The 20,566-nt window shown below is 52.7% G+C and overlaps 1 protein-coding gene across 2 annotated transcripts in view; it reads left to right on the top strand.

Moving 5' to 3' along the window:
- The first annotated feature begins 584 nt into the window (after positions 1-584).
- TEAD4 (TEA domain transcription factor 4) overlaps positions 585-20,566 on the top strand; it is a 54,902-nt gene continuing 34,920 nt past the window's right edge. The window contains exons 1-2 of one of the 2 annotated variants that reach the window (XM_072954229.1): positions 585-672; positions 1,176-1,289. Coding sequence is in view for 1 of the 2 variants with exons in the window: in XM_072954230.1 (XP_072810331.1) it covers positions 12,093-12,153 (61 nt within the window). In the remaining variant the exon portion in view is untranslated. Of the gene's footprint in view, positions 673-973; positions 1,290-12,057; positions 12,154-20,566 lie in introns of those variants that run through there. The other variant, XM_072954230.1, reaches the window with a different exon arrangement.

Below are 20,566 nucleotides of genomic sequence, written 5' to 3'. Positions count from 1 at the left end.
CAGTGACAGCTCCGCGGGTCCGCGCGGGGGTCGGGAACCGCGGCAAGGGCCGTGCGGGGAGGGCGCACGTGGGCGCACGGGCTGCGGGTCCGCGAGCCGACCGGGAGCTCCTGCTTCCTGGTTCCCGGGAGCCCGGTCCTCGGTGGGGGCCGCCGGGAAGGGAGCAGCTTCCTGCGCTGGGGACGCCCGCCCTTCTCCGGCCTCTCGGGGCTGGCGCGGAGGGAGAGGCGCGCGCGTGGCAGGGCGCGAGGCCAGAGCCCGGCCCGCCGGGTCAGGGGGAAGGGTTCCGGCCTCGGGAGACAGCCGGAGACTTGCCAGCAGGGGAAGGAACGCGGGCCCGGGGAGGAGGAAGAGAGTTCGGGGCCGAGATCAAAGGGGAAGCACGTGTGCGGGGCGGCAGCCGGATCTGGACGCCGGGGTCCAGAGGTCCACGCTGCCCGCGCCGTCGGCCCCGCCCGCCCCGCGCCAGCAGCCCCTCCTGGCGTCCCAGTCTCCTCCCCGAGGGGCCGGGGCCGGGGCCGGGCCGCCACTCCCTCCAGCTCCCGCCCTCGGCCGCGCGCATCTCATACCATCCCTCATTCCGCACATTCCAGGCTTCCTCCTTTCAAACCCCAGGCAGGGGGCGGGGAGAGCCCGCAGCTCCGGCTCCCGCCGCGCGGCCGCGTCCCCCAGGTGAGGGGCCCCGCGGCCGCGCCCCGGGCGCTCTTTGCTTTGCGCCTCTCCCCTTCTCGCCTCGGACCTGCGCCCAGGGCACGCCCCCCCCCCCCCCCGGCGGTCCCCTCGCGGCGCTCCCCGGCCGCTCTCGCCGTTTCCCTCCCTGCTGCCCGCCGGCGCGCGCTCCGTTCCCCTCAGCTCCCTTCCTCTCCGGTTGACTCACCCCTCCAGGAATAGGGATCGCCAGTGCTTTCCCGTCAGTCCCCTTCTGGGAAAACTCCTCCCTCCGCGCGCCCCGCTCCGCCCCGCTCCGCGCACCGCGCACCGGACACCGGGCGCCGCGCACCGAGGACCGCGCGCCGGGCACAGCGCACGAGGACCGCGCAGCGGGCGCGGCGAGCTGGGTTCGGGCCGGCGCGAGGTCGGCTCCGTCCCGCGACCCGCCTCCCTCCCCGCCCGGCTGGTCGGCCCCGGGGCCGGAGCCCGGGTCTCCGCTCGCTGACCCCCTGTCGTCCCTGCAGCGCCATCGTCGGCCTCCCGGTGCCTCAGGCAGAGCCGCGCTGGAAGAGTGGCGCCGGGGCGGACTCCGCGGGACTGGCGTAGCGCATTCGCCCACCTCCCGCACCCTGGGACCGGTAAGGCGGCGGGCGGGAGGCACTGTCTCCCGGGACCGGATTGGGAAGACAGCCGGGCACGTGGAGGCGTGCGGACCGCGGGGCCGGGGTGGGACTGGAGGGCCTGGCGGGGAAGCGGGACGCGGAGCTGAAAGGACCAGAGGTCGGACCGAGAACGCCGGCGGTAGAAGTGACCCAGCACCCGCGCCTCTCCTGCGGGGCGCTTCTCTGGCTTGGAAGAGGGAGCCCGGAGGTGGGTGTATCCGCGGTTCTAAGTGCTGAGGCTTCTCGAGAGTGGAGGGGACGTCTGTAGAAGGTCTCGAGAAGCCTGGTGTGTTCCATGCTGGGGACTAGTGGGTCCAGGGAGCGGGACTCCCAAACCCCAAAGCCAGGATGTCCCCAGCAGGTGAACCCAGGACTCGCGCCTCGGAGCACTTGTGTCAAGGGGGTTCCCTCCCGGCAGGCCCAGCGGGGCTGTGATGAGTGCACTGTCCTGCCTCCTTAGCGCTGGGTGTAAGCGTGGGTGACACCTGCTCGCGCGTGACTCACCTGGCTCCCAGTAGGCGTATTTGTTTGTGTTGAACTGGAGTGTATTTCCACTTGAGAAAAGTGCTGTTTGAAAGCTGAGCGTCTCTGAGTACTTGTGAGATGCCACGGCTCTGAGCGTGTCTTCCCCCATGAAGATGTGCCTTCCAGGCGGGACCGGCCTTTCTCCCTGCCTCTGTGGGCAAGACGGTGTCACTGGTGGTGTGGGCGCAGGAGTGGTTAGGCTGTGGCTGTGGGAGCCTGTGGCCTCCGGCTCCACTCGCCCTGGACCGGGCAGAGCTGGAGGGAAGCTGTCCACACCTGTCTCTTCCAGGCAGCTGTCTTTCTGAGGGAGATGGGTTTTGTTCCTCCCTGGAAGAGTTTAGGGAACAAGTGGGTAGAAGGCAAAAGAAAGTTGAGATCCTTGCCTTTCTGTGGTGGGATGGGTTGTTGGCAGAACTGGGGATGTCTGTGGGGTTGGACCCACCTGGAAGAGGAGACCATGTTGAGTCTTGAGACTTCTGCAGATAGTGATTTTATTTTTTAACATTTTAAGTTTTTTATACAATTTTAAAGGTTACTTTCCACTTACAACTGGAACAAAATATTGGCTCTGTTCCCTGTGTTGTGCAGTGCATCCCTGGGCCTGTCTCACACTCAACAGCTTGTGCCTACTATTCCCCCACCCCTATAATACACCCCCAACTGGTAACCACGGATTTGTTCTCTATATCTGAGAGTCTACTTTTCTTGAATCTTCACAAGTTTGTTCAATTTTTTAGACTCCACAGATAAGTGATATCATACAGTATTTGTCTAGACAGTGCTTTTAAAGTGGGCCCCGAGGACAAGGAGGAATCAGTGTATAGCCACCTGGCCCATACTTCCCACTGGTCCAGATCTCCTTGGAGCCACCCAGGCAGTCAAATGGGAGAGTCCTCATTCTTAATGACTTGCTGGACCACGAGGGGCTTTCCTGCTCGTTGCAAGGATGCTTTAGTGCCACCTGGGAGGAAAGGCTGCCTCTGATTGTCTGGCTGACTGTGGGAAGACCCTTCTGCGCGTCTCAGTTTCCCCTTTCTGCTTTGCTGTTTTCTCGCCATTGGAGGTTTGACCATCGAAATATTTTAGGGGAGGGAACCGAGTCGAGCAAGAGCCACAATGTCGAGGAGGTTGGCAGAAGTGACAGCATGTGAGTGGTGGTGGGGACACAAAAGCAGACCGGGAATTGAGCTCTGTCTTCCTTCCTGCAGGGAGCTGTGCGCGTGGTGTTTAGGGCTCCGTGGATGAAAGGGGCTAGACGCTCTCCAGGGGCGGGACTTGCTGCTGCTCCTCCGTGCTCCCCGAGGAGGCAGGTGTTCTGCTGGGACCCCCCTCACCCTCTTACCTGCTTAGACCAGGTGTGTGGGTGGGGCTGCAGGGCGTCTGGCCTAAAGGCTGCATGGCTGGAGTAGAAAGGTGCAGGTTTGGGGTCAGACGTCCCTGGGTCTAAATCCTGGCAGTTACTCACTACCTTTAGGGCTTCAGGCTCAGTTTCCTGATAAGTTATATGGGGAGGGGGGTGAACTAATATCCATCCAGAAAGGCTGTGGTGAAAATCCAGCGTGTGCAGAGCGCCTCCCAGGGGCAGGACAGACAAGGTTTCCGAGCCTCTTTCAGCACCGAACGTCTCTTCCTGGGAATGTCTCGGAACACCCCTTGATAGACTCTGCCCAATTCATTCATGTTTATTTAGCAAAATGGATCAAGCATTTACTGTACCCTGGGCCCTACCGGTTCCCTGCCTTGGACTTGGGAGCCAGGGAAGCTAGTGGCCCAGGTGGAGGTAGGGGCCTGGCTTTGTCACTGGAGAGCAGAGGGTCTCCACCTCCTATGGTCTAACTCCGGTTTTGCCTTGACCCCAGGGTGAACTTGCTGAACATTAACGAACTCTAATGTCAGCATCTAACTCCCTATTTTAAAGATGGGGAAACTGAGGCCCATGGTGGAACAGTATCTTGCTTAAGATCGGATGACTGGTGAGTGGCAGAGCTGGGACTGGGGTCCCCTTTCCGCATTTGCATCGGATGTCCTGCTCTGTTTCCTGCTCTGTGGGTCCCGGTGCTCAGACCTTGGCTACCTGTGTCCACAGGTGTGGAGGCTGGAATAGTCTGACCTGGGCGATGTCTCCCATCTCGCGGCTCAGATAAGGTTGCTGGGGGTTAGAGATGCTCCCCTCTGTCCAGCAGAAAGCGCAGGACTTTGGAATCTGAGAATGCCACCTCTGGAAGGGGTGGGGCCTTCAAGAGGTCCTTAAAATGCACCCTCCTTTCTTCTCATGGGCTTGCAGGCTACCTGGTCCAGTGGAGAAGGGTGTCCCTGTCTCTCTAGATCTCCTGGGATGTGCTGTCATGACCTCCTGGGGCTCCCATCCTGGTCTTGCCCTGGTGACTGCCATGGAGTAGTCCCTGTCTGAGGCTCCATTCTCCCTCCCAGTGGAAGCTGGGGACACGGGCCGGCTCTGCCCCGTGCCTTCCTGCAGCCGAGGTTGGTCCTGGGTTGCCTGTCTTCCTTTGCCCCCCATGACCCTTTGCTGGCAGGGGTTGGGGCGACAGCTCCCTTTAAGGCTCTGAAATTGGAGCTGAACAGCTGCTCCCCAGCCCCCCCTGCCCCGGGGTTTAACCAGCGCAGGGGCCCAGGTGGCGGTGGGGGCAGGGCCGTGTCGCTGGGCACACAGCGCCTGGGCTCTGATTCCAGCTTCGCCTTGTCCTCTTCTTCCCGTGCTTTTGGGTTTTCGTTTAGATACTCAGAAACACTGTGACCACCTCCTGTGTGATGTGGTCCTCGAGCCTTCAGCTCTCGGGACTGGCCCTTTGGGCACATTTCCACTAGAACTCCAGTCCCTAAGGTCTGTGCCCACATCCTTCTGCCTTTAATCCAGGCCAGCTCCTGGACCGGCAAGAGGAGGGCCCCGCTCCCTGTGGTGCTGACGGTGGGCGGGCCCCCATGGGTGGGGACGCGGGCTTCCTTTGACCCAAACTTCACGGGAACAATAGACTTCAGAGGAGTCACCAGGGGCAGGAAATGGGAGCTGCGCTGAGGCTGGGTGACCCTCGTGGGGGATGGGGTTGCATATCCGGCCTGAAGGGAAAGCAGGGTGTTGGGGGTGGGCAGAGGGCACTGGGGTGGGGCTGGTGACACACTGGGCGGCGCCCCCTTGAAGGGGGCTCTTGACCCAGAAAAACCGGAGCTGCTGAAGTTCATCCTTCTTCCGAACCTTCTGCTTTGTGTCTTAGCAGCAGAGCTGTCTCGGTATCTGCCAGCCTGGCTCACGCCATCTCAGCCCCGCCAGAACCACGTCCTCCCTTCCCTTCAAGGCCCTGAGTTGTCGGCGCGAATCGTCCTGGCTGGGATAAAAGGCCAGTTTTGTTTCTTCCTGGCTGATCTCCATCTTGGCATTGAGCCTTGAGTCATAGTTGACCGTGTGGTGGGCAGAGCTCTGGGTGGGGAAGGAACAGGCCTGGGTCAGCTGGACGGACAACAAAAAGGGATTTTTTTTTTTAAGCTGCAGTCGGAGCAGGAGGACAGCCAGGACAGGCAGGGGGAGATTCCTGCTTGAAGCAGGTGGTGGAACGTCCCGGAAGGTGCGAGCACTCTGATCCTGCCTGCATCTTTGTGAGGAGGGCAGACCTGTCAGAGGGCTGGGACCGCCTTGGGAAGAAGCGAGTCAGGCCACACCGAGTTCAGGTGGCGAGATTCTCACTGATCAGGTTTTGGGGACTTGAGAGAAGCTTCCGGGGTGACCCCAGAACCACTCGAGGGTCCGGGAGGAGCCCCCACAAGTGGGAGGGCATGAGCATGGCAGAGTAACATCCTGACCTGGCGCATCTCTTCAAGGGGACAAGACAGGGGTCCCGGAATCGGCACGCTGGCGAGTTTCTCACGGATCCCTTGCTGATCCCAGGTCAGGTGTTTGATCCAACAATCTGCGGGGACTTCAGAAATGAGGTTGAGGTAACTAGTGGCCCACATGGATTCACTCCACCAAGTCGTGGGAAAGTAACCTCATTTGGGTGAAGGGTTTCCTCGGGTTCAAGAAAATCCCATGCGTTCCAGCTGATAACAGCGGGACAGGCAGGCGGACCGTAGCTGGTTGAAAGACCGCCCTGAGTACTGGGACCGAGCTCGCGTCATCCTGCGGCGAGGTCTTGGGTGACAAGTCACTGAGCGCTGTCCGTTCTGTGGGTGTTGAGGATAACAGACGTACTGGGGGACAGAACCAGGATTCAGAATCATCTCCACTGACCAGAGTGCTGAGAGTAGGCAGGAACATGAAACAAAAATCTTTTTCTTGTTAAAATTAACCCATGCTCATTAGAGAAAACCGGGAATATAAAGAAATACCTAAAGGCGAAGATAGCGTGTAACGGAGTGCCACGGCTCCGGGATGAGTGCAGTCACTATTTTGATGTGTGTCCCTCCAAGTTTGTGTTCCTGCAAACCTCTCTATTTTAAACATAATTGCAGTTATACTCTATTCTGGTTTCTTAGCTGCTCAATACTAGATAAAAGTTACTGTGAACTGTCATTTTAAGGATCCGAAGAGTATTGCATTATGTGAATATACCCTATTTAACTGTGCTCTACTGGATTAAAAAAAAATCGTTTTCTGTTTTTAGCCATTAGCAGTGACTTGACATCTAGCAGTATTAAACATGTTTTCATGTCTCAGGATGAAATCCAAAAAATTTAAATGGAAAATCCTGCAGTTAAGTTCAGAACATCAATTATACAGAATAGGGACTTACTGTCAATTCTTGTGGAAAAGAAAACTTGGGGTTTTTAGTTGATGAAGTCAGGGAAGGGGAAATGAGCATTTATTAAGTGTCTACTAATTGCCAGGTGTCATTCTAAACATTTCTCCCAACGTCTCGTTGAATCTTCACAGCAGCCCGGAGACAGGGTTTATTCGTGTGCCTTTTTTTTTTAACCTCTACTTCGCGGAGGAGGAAACAGTTACACAGACATTAACGCAGGGTTGGAGTTTGCACCCGGGTCTGCCTGGCTCTCCCTGGTGTGGGCGGGTGGTGTGGGGGCTGCATCAGGAAGGCCTGAGTCCCCTGTGTGCTCTGGCCACCCTGGCAGCCTCCTCTGGGTTTGAAGGGTGGACAACCCAGACCTAGTGGGTTCTGGGTGGTGAGTGTCGGTAGCAGAGGTGGAGGTGTGTGTGGTCATCCTCTCCAGGAGGCGGCCCTCTTTGCAGCAACAGCAGATTAGCCCTCCGGATCTGAAGTCCATTTCAGGAGGTAGGACTACATGGAACCACATGGAGTTTCTATGCGGAACTTGTCAGGGAAGCTTTGCAGGAGGTCTCTGTGCTGGATGGGAGGTTGGATCAGATGACCTCTGGGGCCTCTGCCTCCTCCCTGCGGTCCTGGCCTCAGCTTCTCCACACTCAGCAGGTGGGCATCGCACTGGGGGAGGAGAGAGCTGTTTTCCCAGCTTTGACATTCTGGAGAATCCGTCCAGGTGGAGGGAGGTGAACCAAAGCTGCTTCATTGCCGGGAGTGAGGCTGAGTGATGCCGAGGCAGGGGGCTGTGTCCCAGCGGTTAGAGGAGGCAGCATGGGGAGATGTGGGTGATGTTGCCTGGCACCCCCAGCACCCCACTGCGAGCTGAGTAAACAGATGCCAGGGTCAGGCTGCACCCTGAGGCTGGGGCGGGGACGATGACCCTGGTGCGGAGCAGTAGCTTTGAGCACAGGCTGCAGAGGCGTGCTGTCTGATGGAAGTGTGTATGTACGTTACCTGGAGCCACATTTAAGAAGTGAGAAGAAACTGGTCCAAGGAATTTTAATAATATATTTTATTAAACTGTTGTGTCTAAAGTAGTATTGCTTAACATGCAACCAATAGTAAAGCGGCATTAATGAGGTGGTTTATGTTGCTTCTCATACAAAGGGCTGGAAATCCAGCCTGCGTCTGTCACCCAGCAGAACCTGTCAGTTGCACCAGCCACTTTGCAAGTCCCCAGCAGCCATGTGGCCGCGGCCAGAGTTCGGACAGTGTGGCTTCACAGTCAGCCTGCTGCTTATCAGCTACGTGGCCCTGGGCAAGTTTCCAAACTGCAGTACGTCTTATTTTCCCCTCTGCAGGTGGGGACAGGAATAATAACAGAGCCAGCCTCATATGGTGGATGTAAAGATTAAATGAGGTAGTATTTGTAAAGTACTTCGGTTTTTTGCCTGGCAAATATTAGACACTGTGAAAGTGTTTATCAAATACGTGACCTATAATTGGTCCTTAACCCCTGGCAAGCTAGAGTTTGTAAGAGGGAGAGGCTGGTGATGAAAGCCAACTGTAGAGGGGCCCTGGGGTGTCACTGGAGGGCTGTGCCTGTACCCCGAGTTGTACAGACTGAAATGGACTTCAGATCCAATGGGTTGATGTGCTGTTCTGCAAAGAGGGCCGCCTCCTGGGAGAGCAATGACGGCACCCCGACGACAGGACAGGTTCCAGTCCCTCAGCAGGTGTGCCCTGAGCGTCTGTCTGCTCGCAGCTTGGAGCTGTGCTGCGTGGCGTAGAGGAAAAGAGCATCCTTGGAGATGCTGCATCGTGCATCCCGTGACCTAGTGTTGGAATGGGAGGCGGGGTCACGTCCAGCACATGGAGGCTTCAGCAGCAGTCGGGCTGCTTATTCGAGAGAAGAAGTAAAGCCGTATCAGTGACTTCCGATACCCTCCTCGGAGCTCCGCCAGCCCCAGCAGCGCCAGCTCTCCTCTCTTGGCATCAGCCCCCTCCGCTTGCGCCTGCCCTCAGCCAGCCCACAGTGGTCACGGAGCACCCACTGTCGGCCTGGCACCGTACCAGGTGCAGTGGGGGGAATGTGCAAGCCAGGACCTGCTTGCGACCCAGTGAGGGGGACAGACTGAGTAGCAAACACTAAGAGTCTGCGAGGTGCCTGAAGGGCAAACTGGAGATGCAAGCAAGTGCTGAGGGGGTGCCTGGTAAAGAGGATTTGTCCTGATGGGCTGGGAGCAGTCAGGGAGGCTTCCAGGAGGAGGAGGCACTTGCGCTCGCTTTGAAGGATGGGTAGGTTTTTGGCAGCTGCGTGTGTGGGTGTGCGTGTGCGTGCGTGTGCGTCCTTGTGTGCATGTGCGTGTGTGTGTGTGTAAGAGAAGGTTGGAGAGGAAGAGAGGGAGGAAGAAAAGGGCAGGAGAAATATCTGTAAGAAGACAGAGTGATCTCAGGGCTGTGGTTGTGAAATGACGAGAGGAAGGGCGGTAACTGGGCTTTGTGAACAGGTGGGTTTGAGCTGGGCCCTCTGAGCCGAATAAAGAGGACTTTTTAAAAAACTGGTTTTTTAACTTACATGCAGCGAAGTTTACTCCTTGTGGTGTAAGGTGCTGTGGGCTTTGACTGACGCGCAGTCAGGTGTTCACCACCGCAATCAGGACACAGCAGTCCACCCCCCGGACAGTCCCTGCCCCCCACGCCCACCCCTGACTCCCCAGATCTGTCCTCACTCCCGCGGTCCTGCCTTTTCAAGAACGTTGGGTGGAGCGCCAGCGGGTAGCCCTGGGGTCTGCGCCTTCATCGGCAGGCCCGCCCGCCAGGTGCTGCCGTCTGGCTCAGTGCTTTGTTCTTTTTCGCTGCTGAGCGGTAACGACCCTGCTCGCCCTTGTCCCGCAGCACGCCCGTCCCTTCGCTGGGTGAAGGACTTTTGGGCGGTTTCCAGCCTTTGATGGTTTTGTTAACACTGCTGTGCAGGTTTCTGCGTGAGCACAGGCCTTCGTTTCTCTGGCGTGAACACCTAGGAGTGGGACCGCGGGTTCGCACAGCGCGTGTGTTTAATGTTTTAACCAAACTGCCGAACTGCTCTCCAGGGTGCACAGTTTTGCATCCCTCCCTCCCTCCCTCCCTCCCGGCAGCGCGGCCGCCCGGTCACCAGGCACGCCTGGTGCCGCCAGGGCTCTGGCTCTGCTGGGCCGCTCCGGCCCGGGCGCAGGCTGAGCTTGCATTTCCTCGGCGGCTGAGACACTGAGCAGATCTTTGCGTGCTGGTTTGCCCTTCACGCAGCTTCCTTGGTGAGATGTCTGTCCAGTCTTTTGCCTGTTTTCCCTCATGATTGTTTTGTTGTTTCCAGAGCAACAAATGCTCCTGCCCAACTGGGGTTTCCACCTCTCACGTGGCCTTGTTTCCAAACTGGATGACCCTTCATTCCGGAATGGGAGGTGGGGCCGGCGCGGGCCTGCAGGAGTAAGCGCTGGGTGGGTGGGTGGCTGGCGCAAGAGAGAATCAGTGGGTGAGTTTCTGGGTCAGGGTGGGTCCTCTGTGATGTGACCTCAGCCTTGGGTCGAGGGCTGTGGGCCCTTGGAACTTCTATCCCTGTCCAGGCAGGTGGCTCTGAGACAGAACAATTCCACAAAAATGACCAAGGGTGGGGTGAGTGCCGCCTCCTGCTTCTTGTCCAGATTCAGTCCAGCCTGTCCCCCTCCTGCATCCCGGGGGCCGTGGTGCTCCCCAGACGCTGGTGTCTTCATTCTTCCTGGGGCAGGCCTTTCCCAGAGATGAGTAAGGCCAGGGGTGTGGGCAGAGCTGAAGGTGGGGCTCACGTGCTGCTCTCCTGGCTGCAGAATCAGACCCCCCCCATCTCCTGTCCCCAGGGAGCTGCTGGCAAATAGGGCGGAGCTGTTGTGCTGGACGACGTGGGGAAGGGGCCGAGCCTCACACGCGGAGCCCTGGCGCACAGCACGTGACCCGAGGACGGAATGGGGTGTCCTTGCTTCCTGGGTCGGGGGGTGTTGGGAGGAGCAGGGCTTAGTCAAGTGCTCAGCCCGGTGTCAGGCACAGGGTGCACATTCAAACTGGCACCTCCCAGCCTTCGTGTTGACGTGGTCCTCTCTCTGGTCAGCAGTGTCCGGTGCCTCTGTCCTGCAGGGTCTCTGCTCAGGGCCCAGGGCCGCAGGCTGTAGGGGAGGTGGCACCCCTGCTCCGCCCTAAGTCCCGTCCTCCTCGTCCCTCCCTGGCCTACTGAGTGACGCTGAGCAGCCAGGCTCCTCGGGACCTTGGGGATGTTCATTCACCCCGGTCCTTGGACATCCCTGCTCTGCTTGGTAAGAGTGACGTCCACTTAAGAGGGGCTGATGTGCACTGTTCACAGTAGCCACGATCTGGAAGTGACCTGAGTGTCTGTCGACAGATGATGACTGGGTGTAGAAGACATACACACAATGGAGTACCGCTCAGCCTTGGAAAGAATGAAGTAATGCCGTTTGCAGCAACACGGTTGGACCTAGAGGCGATCACCCTAAGTGAAGTCAGACAGAGAAACACGAATATCTTGTGACACCACTTTTATGTGGAGTCTTAAAAAGTTACACTAATGAACTTATTCATGAAACAGAAACAGACTCACAAACAAAGGAAACAAACTCATAGCCACCGAAGGGGAGGAGGGGGGAGGGGGAGGTCGGGAGTCTGGGTTTAACACACACACACGCATTACCATATATAAAATAGGCAAGCAACAAGGTCTCACTGAGGAGCACAGGGGACTGTATTCAACATCTCGTGACAACCTATAGCGGAAGAGAGTGTAAAGAGGAATATACGTGTGTGTGTGTAACTGAATCGCTCTGCTGTGCACCAGAAACTAACCCAATTTGTAAGTCAACCAAACCACCATCTAAAAAAGAGTGGCGGATAGAAGACCACTGACAGGGCCGAGTGCCAGCACATGTCCAGGCCGTGCCTTCGTGGACCGGGCCAGGGAGCCCTCAGGGCAGGGCCGTGCCCGGTGGGGGGCGGGGGAGCTTTGTGTCAGGCTGTGGCTTGTCCCCGCTGCCCCCAAGCCACTCACACCTCAGAGCACGTGACAGCCTCCGCTCCCAACTAAAGTCTCAGCCGCTAAAGGCCTGACACCATTTCTTCAGAGTTTAGGCGGAGACCAGGTACTCAACAGACGGCTTTTAAAAAATGAAAACTCAGCTTTATTGCGGCATGAATGATACAAAAGTGGGAGACGTTTAAAGTGCACACCTGGTGATCTGATGTCATGCACACTGGGAACGGATTTCCTCCATCTGGTTATTGGCATGTCTGCCACCTCACAGATTTATCTTTGCACGTGTGCATGTGAACGTGTGAGTCCTCCTCTCTCAGCAGATTCCAGGTGTACAGTCCGATGTCAGCAACTGTAGTCACTGTGTTGCACATCAGACCTCAGACCTTAAGGCCGGCACTTGTGCCCTCTCACCCACCTGCCCTGTTTCCTCCGCCCTCAGGAGACGTCTGTGGACGGACTGGTGTCAGGAATTAAATGAGTACAGAGACCGCACCCCCCACCCCCCGGCTGGAAAACGTGTGTAAACTCAGAGATGGTGAGGAGACCAGGGGGCTGGAGAGAGGGGCGGGCGAGTCTGGGGGGAGGCTGGGGTTCCCTCTTCCTGATTTCCCCCTCTGTTCTTATTTTCTTATTTAAAAACAATTTTTTGGGGGGTGGTGGCAATTAGCTTTGTTTATTTATTTTAAATGGAGGGGCTGGGGACTGAAGCCAGGACCTTGTGCCTGCTAAGCATGCACCCTACCTGCCCTCTCTCCTGTTCTTATTTAAGGAACGAGGTCAGGGCAGTGAAGGCCCAGAGATGACCCCTCGCTCCCCTAGAAGGGTCAGGCAGTTTGCACAGAGGCCTCTGCCTTGTGCTCCTGCGTCAATGTGTGTGGCACCTTGTGGCCCTTGTACAGTTGGGTCCAGTCTCCAGAGCCCAGCCTGGTGGGAATGGCCAGGTGATGAGAAGAGAGCCATTTTTGTCTCACTTTGAGGTCTATTGGATGGGAAAGACCCACACTCCATCCAGTGAGATGTTCTGTGACAACCATGTTCCCTTGGGGTTCAGAGACGTGACTCTGCTGGCCTTGATAACCAGGCATTGCAGACACGCCCAGCAGCCTGAAGGAGAGCTTGAGGCAGAAGGGGACCCGCTCCCCCCCAGGTTGCTTTAGTCACCCCACCCCGCCCCGTCTCCTACATCTTTATATTTGAGACTCATGCGTCTGGAAGATTGGGATGGGTTCCTGGAAGGAAACCCCAAGGTTCCTTTTCTTCCCCAGTTCTCAGCTACAGGAGTCATTGAGATGAAGGAGAGGTGGGCCCTGAAGGTGGTGAGGTGCGGCGTCTGTGGGTGGAACGTCAGAGCTCACAGATCCTGAGGGTCCCGTGTGGCTGGAACCTGTAGCCTGGATCCCAAAGCTCTCAGGGCCACAGAGAGAATCATTTCTATCCTTGTAATTGGGAGGGAGACTCGGGCCCTCTCCCGACTGTCTCTCCCTCACTTTCTGGATGGCATCAGGCAAGTCTTACAAACTCTCTGAGTGTCGGTCTCCACCGCTTCCAGTTTGGGGGAGGGAGTGTGGGGAGGAGGGTACAACCTGTGTTGACCCCCAGCGAGTTAGAGATACTGTGCTAAAAGGAAGTGAGTTGTCCTTAACCAGGGAAAGGGGATCTGTGGAAGAATCAACTCCTTAAGGATGCTGTGTGCTGCCCAGAGCCCCAGCACGGAGCTGGGAGAGGTGGGGGACAAGGATGTATGAGAGGCAGTCACGTTCTCACGCAGCTCACAGCCATTGGGAGGGACCAGGTGAGCACAGGTGTGCTCACTTTTACAGGACCAGGTGTTGTCGCGGTTTGAGTGGCATGTTGGGGGCTCTAGCTGCTGAGGGAGTCAGGCAGCTTAGAGCCCACTGATGGCCATGGAGGGCTACTGAGGGGGTGGTCTTTGAGAGCACTGTGGATGGGCAGGAAACTGGACTGCAGGGTCTGAGGTCTGGTGTCGCCACTTTCTCAGGGCAGGTTCTCTTTTTTTTAAAATTGAAGTACAGTCAGTTACAATGTGTCAGTTTCTGGTGTCCAGCATCATGTCCCAGTCATGCATATACATACATGTATTTGTTTTCATATTTTTTCCATTGTAAGTTATTACAAGATATTGAATATAGTTCCTTGTGCTCTACAGAAGAAATCTGTTTATCTATTTTGTGTATAGTAGTTAGTATTTGCACTCAGGGCAAGTTTTTGACCCTCCTTGAGCCTTGGTTTCTCCCTTTATAACCTGGGGAGCATGGTTCCCTTCCTGTCCTGAAAGTGTTCTTGACAAGCTCACGAAAAGATCTTGGTAACAGCCGGTAAGTTCCCAATTCTTCTCAGAAGTCCTGACTCACTGATGTCTGTGGTCCCTAGGTTGGTGCTGAGGGCTGTTTGGGCCTGGAGTTTGCCTTGGGTGGGCCACCTGGTGGCCTTTTGGGTGGAGGGGTGGGGGCAGGGCAGGAAGCCTCCGGGCCAGGCCCTGGGAGCCAAGTCAGGGATTATTTTTGTTCCTTTGCTCGTGTCACCTGGCCTGGGCTTAACGATGCCATCTGTCCCCCTCCAGCTCTCATCCTGGCTGGCCCCAGAGGGTCACTGGAGGAGGGGGAGGAGCACGGGGACCCTCCCTTCCCTCCTAACCAGCTGCGGGCAGAGGCTGTGTGGGGGCTTTGCCTGGTGAAGGAAGCAGCTGCCAGGCCCGGGCCGTGGGCTGTGAGGCTGGGAGAGGCCAGGCAGCCAGAGCTGTGGGCCGGGAGCAGCTCCAGTTTGGTAACAAATCCGTGGCCCAGAACCTCGTGTGACCCGCTGCCCTGCTCTCCCTGGGACGGACCCAGCTCGGGAACGGTGGGGGCAGGTCCTCAGCGAACCTCCCTGCGGGGCAGCACCGGGGCCCGAGGCGCTCTTCCTGCCCGCCGGTCCAGCCCATCTCTGCTGCAGGAAGGGCCCAGGGACCACGGCCCCTGGCTCCCCCGGGGGGGACCCACAGGGCGTCAGGGAAGTTGGGCCGCCCTCCTTCTCGTCTGACTTTCTGGCCTCCAGGACACCTTCTGTTTTTGGTGTCAGATCCCAGAAGAAAACCTAGGACAGCCAGGACACAGGAGGCCTTCGGTATTAATATTATTAACTAATATTAATTACTGTTAGGTCTCTTCAGTAAGCGGTGCTGGGAAAACTGGACGGCTCCATGTGAAAGAATGAAATGAGAGCATTCTCTAACACCGTTTACAAAAATAAACTCGAAGTGGGTTAAAGACCCAAATGTAAGCCTGGATACTCTGAAACTCCCAGAGGAAAACATAGGCAGAACACTCTTTGACATAAATTACAGCAACATATTTTTCAATCTGTCTCCTAGAGTAATGGAAATAAAAGCAAAAAATGAGCAAATGGGACCTAATTAAACTTAAAAGCTCGTGCACAGCAAAAGGGACCATAAATAAAATGAAAAGACTACCTGAAGAAGGGGAGAAAATATTTACAAATGATACAACTGACACTGGATTAATTTCCAAAATATACAAACAGCTCATAGAGCTCCATATCAAAAAAACAAACAATCCAACCAAAAAATGAGCAGAAGACCTAAATAGACATTTCTCCAAAGAAGACATCCAGATGGCCAACAGGCACATGAAAAGATGCTCAACATCACTAATTATTAGAGAAATGCAAATCAAAAGTACAATGAGGCATCGCCTCACATCAGTCAGAAGGGCCATCATTAAAAAGTCTACAAATGATAAATGCTGCAGAAGGTGTGAAGAAGAAAGAACCCTCCTATACTGTTGGTGAGAATGTAAATTGGTGCAGCCACTATGGAGAGTAGTATGGAGAGTCCTTAAAAAACTAAAAAGAGTTACCGTATGATCCAGCAATCCCACTCCTGGGCATATATCCAGAAAAAAAAACTCTAAGTCAAAAAGAGACATGCTCCCCAGTGTTCATAACAGCACTGCTTACAATAGTGGAGACATGGAAACAACCTAAATGTCCATCAACAGATGACTGGATAAAGAAGATGTGGTGTATATATTATAATGGAATACTACTCAGCCATAAAAAAGAATGAAATAATGCCATTTGCAGCAACATGGATGGACCTAGAGATTATCATATTAAGTAAAGTAAGACAAAGACAAATATCATATGATATCACTTATTTGTGGAATCTAGAAAAGAAAATGGTACAAATGAACTTATTTACAAGTCAGAAATACACTCACAGACATAGAAAACAAACTTCTGGTTACCAAAGGGGAACTGGGTAGGAAGGAGGGATAAATTAGGAGTTTTGGATTAGCAGATACATATGACTATATATAAAACAGATAAACAACAGGACCTACTGTATAGCACAGGGAACTATGTTCAATAGCTGGTAATAACCTATAATAAAAAAGAACATGGAAAAATAATATATATTTGTATAACTGAATCACTATACTATACACCTGAAACCAACACAACATTGTACATCAACTATACTTCAATAACAAAAATTAAAATGAAAAATAAAAGATTTTGGCTGGACCTTAAGGATGGGTGGAATTTGGCGGGGGCTGAGGAGGAACGTCACAGGCAGCTCTTCCTGGCACGGAGGAAAAGCGTGGCGTGTTGGGATGGCGTTTGGGTGTTAGGCTGGGTGCAAGGAAGAGGGAGAACAGAGGATGGTGCAGATGGATGGAAGGTGTGGCCAGAGAGCCGGAATCAGCGGGTGAAGGGTCCTATAAAATCCCATCAGGAAGTGTGTCCTTTTATCTAAGAACATGGGAAAGCCATTGAAATGTTTTAAGTGGAGGGAGCATGTGGGCAGGTTCGGGCTATAGAAACGCTGGCTGCAGTGGGAAGATTATGGAGTCCGGATGGGGTTGGCCCAGTCTTCCAGGTGAGTGCAGGATGTGGTCATTCTTCGTTTCTGGGAGATAAGAGGGAAAAGTCCAAATGCACTGCCGGGCTTCTGGCCTTTGGGTAGATGGTGGTGTCCCTTCCTGAGAGACAGGAGGAGCAGGATTCAGACACAAGCTGAAGGTTGTTGAGTTGGAAGAGCTTTGGAGACGTCTGAGGGCCGGTGGGTGGTTGCTAGGGAGCCCGAACTCAGGAAGGATGTTCAGGTTTGGGACTCAGTGAGACATACAGTGAGATGTCAGCTATGGATGGGGGTCCCCCAAGAGGTGTGTGTTCAGGGTTTAGAAAGGAGGGGTCATGCATGGCAAGGGTCTGATCGAAGGCAGAGCCCCAGGAGAAAGGCAGGCAGTCAGACAACTTGGGCACCACCTCGGGCTTCCACGTGTGTTGAGAATCAGCTTATTAGGTTTTGTGGAAAACCTTGTGGGATTTTTATTCTGAGTTCTGCTGAATTTATGACTTACCTGGAGAGATTCAACCTCCTTTTGATACTGTTTTCCTGTCCATGTATTTAGGTATGGCGTGTCTTTCAAAACAATGACCATCTTCTCTGTAAAGATCTCATTCTTTGTTAGACTTATCACTACTGGATGAATTATGGCTTTGGTCTCTAAACGGGGGATTTTTAAAAATTAGATTGTCTAATATCTTATTGCTGGCAGAGAAGAACGGAATTGATTGATAACGTTGATTTGCTGGGCTCTCTTAGAAGTTTTCCTGATGATTTGTTTATGGAATCTTTCTGGTCTTCTCTCGTAATTCCTCGGAATAGTGACAGTTTGACGTCCTTTCTAACCTTCGGATCTCTTTTCTTATTGTTGTTCTACCGTGTTGGCCAGGACTTCCATTGCAGCGTGAGTGGAAGTGTTAAGAGTGAGCATTCTTTAGCTTATTCCTGGCTTTAAATGCAATGCTTTTAGTGTTTAATCATTAAAAGTTCTGGCCACCAGTTCCACCAGTTTTTAACCCCTTACCAACCAGCAAGTGTTCAACGCTAGCTGGGTATCCTACAGTTCAACTGAGTTCTAACATTACCTCCTGGGAGACAGCATGAGACCCCACAGGTTGAGGGCTCAGTCCCACGAGACCTGCCCCACCCTCTGCAAGCTCAGGTTATCACCGGCCACAGATCGGAGATCCCAGTGACCCCTCCTTGGGTTCAGTTAATTTGCTGGAATGGTTCACAGGACTCAGAGAAACGTTGTATTTATTGGATTACTGGTTTACTGTAGAAGGGTGTAACTCAGAAACAGCCAGATGGAAGAGATGCACAGAGCTTCTCCCCAAATCTTCACGTGTTCATCAGCTCAGAAGCTCTCAGAACCTTCTCCTTTCCTGTTGTAATGGAGGCTTCATTATGAGGGCATGATTGATTAAATCGTGGCTCACTGGTGATTAACTCAACCTCCCGCCCCTCTCCCCTCCCCGGAGTTTGGGTGGGTGGGGCTGAAAGTTCCTCCCTCTGATCACTTGGTTGGTTCTCCTGGCCGCCAGCCCCCATCCTCAGGCGCACCTCATTCCCATATAAAATGATACCTTTATGGCTATTAAGGGTTTTGGGAGCTCTATGCCAGAAACGGGACAAAGACCAAATATATACTTCTTATTATAAATCATAACATCCCAGTAAGTTTTTGGAAAAAACCTTTTGTCAGGTGAAGGAAGTTCCTTTTGTTTCCAGGAGTTTGCTAAAGGTTTTTATTGTGTATGGGTCTTGAATTGTATCAAATGCATCTTCTGAACTTACGGTTCAGATTTTTCAGGGCGTATGTGTGTGTATGTATGTGTTGCACGGCCAAACTTAGTTGTCTTTGTTGTTATTTTTATGTAGTTAGTATTTAGACTCACTCTTTTTTTTTTCTTTATCAAATGGAGGTACTGGGAATTGAACCAAGTACCTTGTGCATGCTCAGCACATGCTTTACCAACTTAGCTACACCCCTCGCCCCTGATTCACTGTTATTTTTACAAATAACAAGCAAGTCACCTTGCTTCATTACTCTTCCATGTATGTAGTACCTTTTCATACCAGGTCCCTTTTTTTTTTCAGATACCTCCTTTACTATTTTTTTTCCCCCACAGTGAAGGTCTGTTACTACAGGATTCTCTCCATCTTTATCTGAAAGTGATTTTACTTAATGTTCATTCTTTTTTTCTCTATGGAATCTCATTAAAAATTTTTAATTAAAAATTGTTTTCATTTATTTATTTTTTATTCTTACCTTTTACTGAAGTGTAGTCAATTTACAATGTTAGTTTCAGGTGTTTAATGGTCATCCTTGAATGATACTTAGGTTGGGTGTCTAATTCAAGGCTGACAGTTGCTCTTCTCTCCGTAATTTGGAGGTGTTGTCTTGGATCTGCTCGTTGAGAAGTTCATTGTCAATGTACACAGTAAGTGCGATAGTCTTTCCCTTGTTGGCAACCTGCGCTTTAAGGTGGAGTTTCTGTCTTTGGTATTCTTCAGTGTCTCTATAATATGGGTTTATTTTATGTGAATTATCTTGGTTAGGATTCGGTATGGTTCCTGAATCAGAGGGTTCATGTGTTTCCTTAATCCTGGGAAATTCCCTGCCATTATTTTTTAAATTGTTGTTCTGCTTCATTTTCTATGTTCTCTCTTTCTCAAATGTTAGTTGAAGGTGTGTTGAACTGCCTTATTGTGCTCTTGCTCTTTATTTGCATTCTTTTTAAAGCGTTAATGAGTAATATCCTGAGATAATCTTCCAGGTTATTAATTCTTTCTCTAGCTGTGTCTAATTGCTGTTATTCTCAACCATTGGGTTTTTTTTTTAACTTTTTTTTATTGAGTTATAGCCATCTTACAATGTTGTGTCAAATTCCAGTGTAGAGCACAGTTTTTCAGTTACACCTGAACATACGTATATTCATTGCCACATTTTTTTTTTCACTGTGAGCTACCACATTGAGTTTTTAACTTCAGTGACTAAAATGTTTATTTCTAAATATTTCATTTGGTTCTTCTTCCAGTCTGCTTTGTATTTTTTGGTAGTGTCTAATTCTCATCTTTCCAATTCCTTGTTTAAGTCAATAATCATTTTAAATACAATTATGTAATAGTTTTTACCAGATTGTTCAATTATCATAGTTCTTGGGGATCCAATCCCATTAAATCTTGATCATGGTGGATTATTTTCACTTAAATGTTGTCATTTTGGGTTTTGAGATCCTTTAGTGAGGATTTTGATCTCTGCAGTCTGCGTTAAGGCTGTCTTTTCAGAGATTTTCAGCCTGGGCTCCTGAGTAATAGAAAACTCAAATCTCAAATCCACTTAAGGGCAGGCCCTTGGCTACAGATTCTTAGGAAAGACAATTCTTTTTTGTACCTAGGGTGTGGGCCAAATCTTCCTTGTCATACTTTGTCAATAGTCTGCCTTTTCTCTGAGGACTGAGATATTGTCCTCAGTTCCGACCCCCGGTGTCTCTCAGGTGTAAGGTCTCATGTGGGTGGCCGCTAAAACCCAGAAGCCTCGTTACTAAGACCGGCGTCGCCCCCTCCGTCCTGGAGCTGTCGTGACAGCGCGCTGGGTAATTGCTACAGCTTAGAACTCTCTCGTTCGGGGGCCTCTTTGCTTTTTTACTTTACTATGCATTTTTTTTTTCAGCTATACATTTAAAAGTGTATTTCTTATGTTTAATTTTATTGTTTCTAAATTTCTTTTATAGAATGAGAGTTTTAAAAATCTTCTTTTCTACCATATTGCCAGGAATTAAAGTTAGAAACTCTTGACAGAAGTTTGTTTCGGACGGTACAGAAAAATGTTCTGACGTTCACAGTAGGATGAAGACCAGAATTTCTGGTGGAGAATAAGCTAGTTTCTTCCAGATCAGGTGACCCCCTCAGACACACTTCGAGGGAAATTTATTTTAAGAGCCACAGAAAGGAAGTCACACTTGTTTTGCTAGAAGACGCGGGACCCTGTAGGGCGGACACCCAGGTGTAGTCCTGATCTGCTGCGTGACCTCAGGTGTGTCCCTAGGCCTTTCTGGTCTGTGCCCTCATCAGC

The sequence above is a fragment of the Vicugna pacos genome, chromosome 34 (genome assembly GCF_048564905.1).
Source record: "Vicugna pacos chromosome 34, VicPac4, whole genome shotgun sequence".
Taxonomy (NCBI): Eukaryota; Metazoa; Chordata; class Mammalia; order Artiodactyla; family Camelidae; genus Vicugna; species Vicugna pacos.
This window is presented reverse-complemented; position numbering and strand designations above follow the sequence as displayed.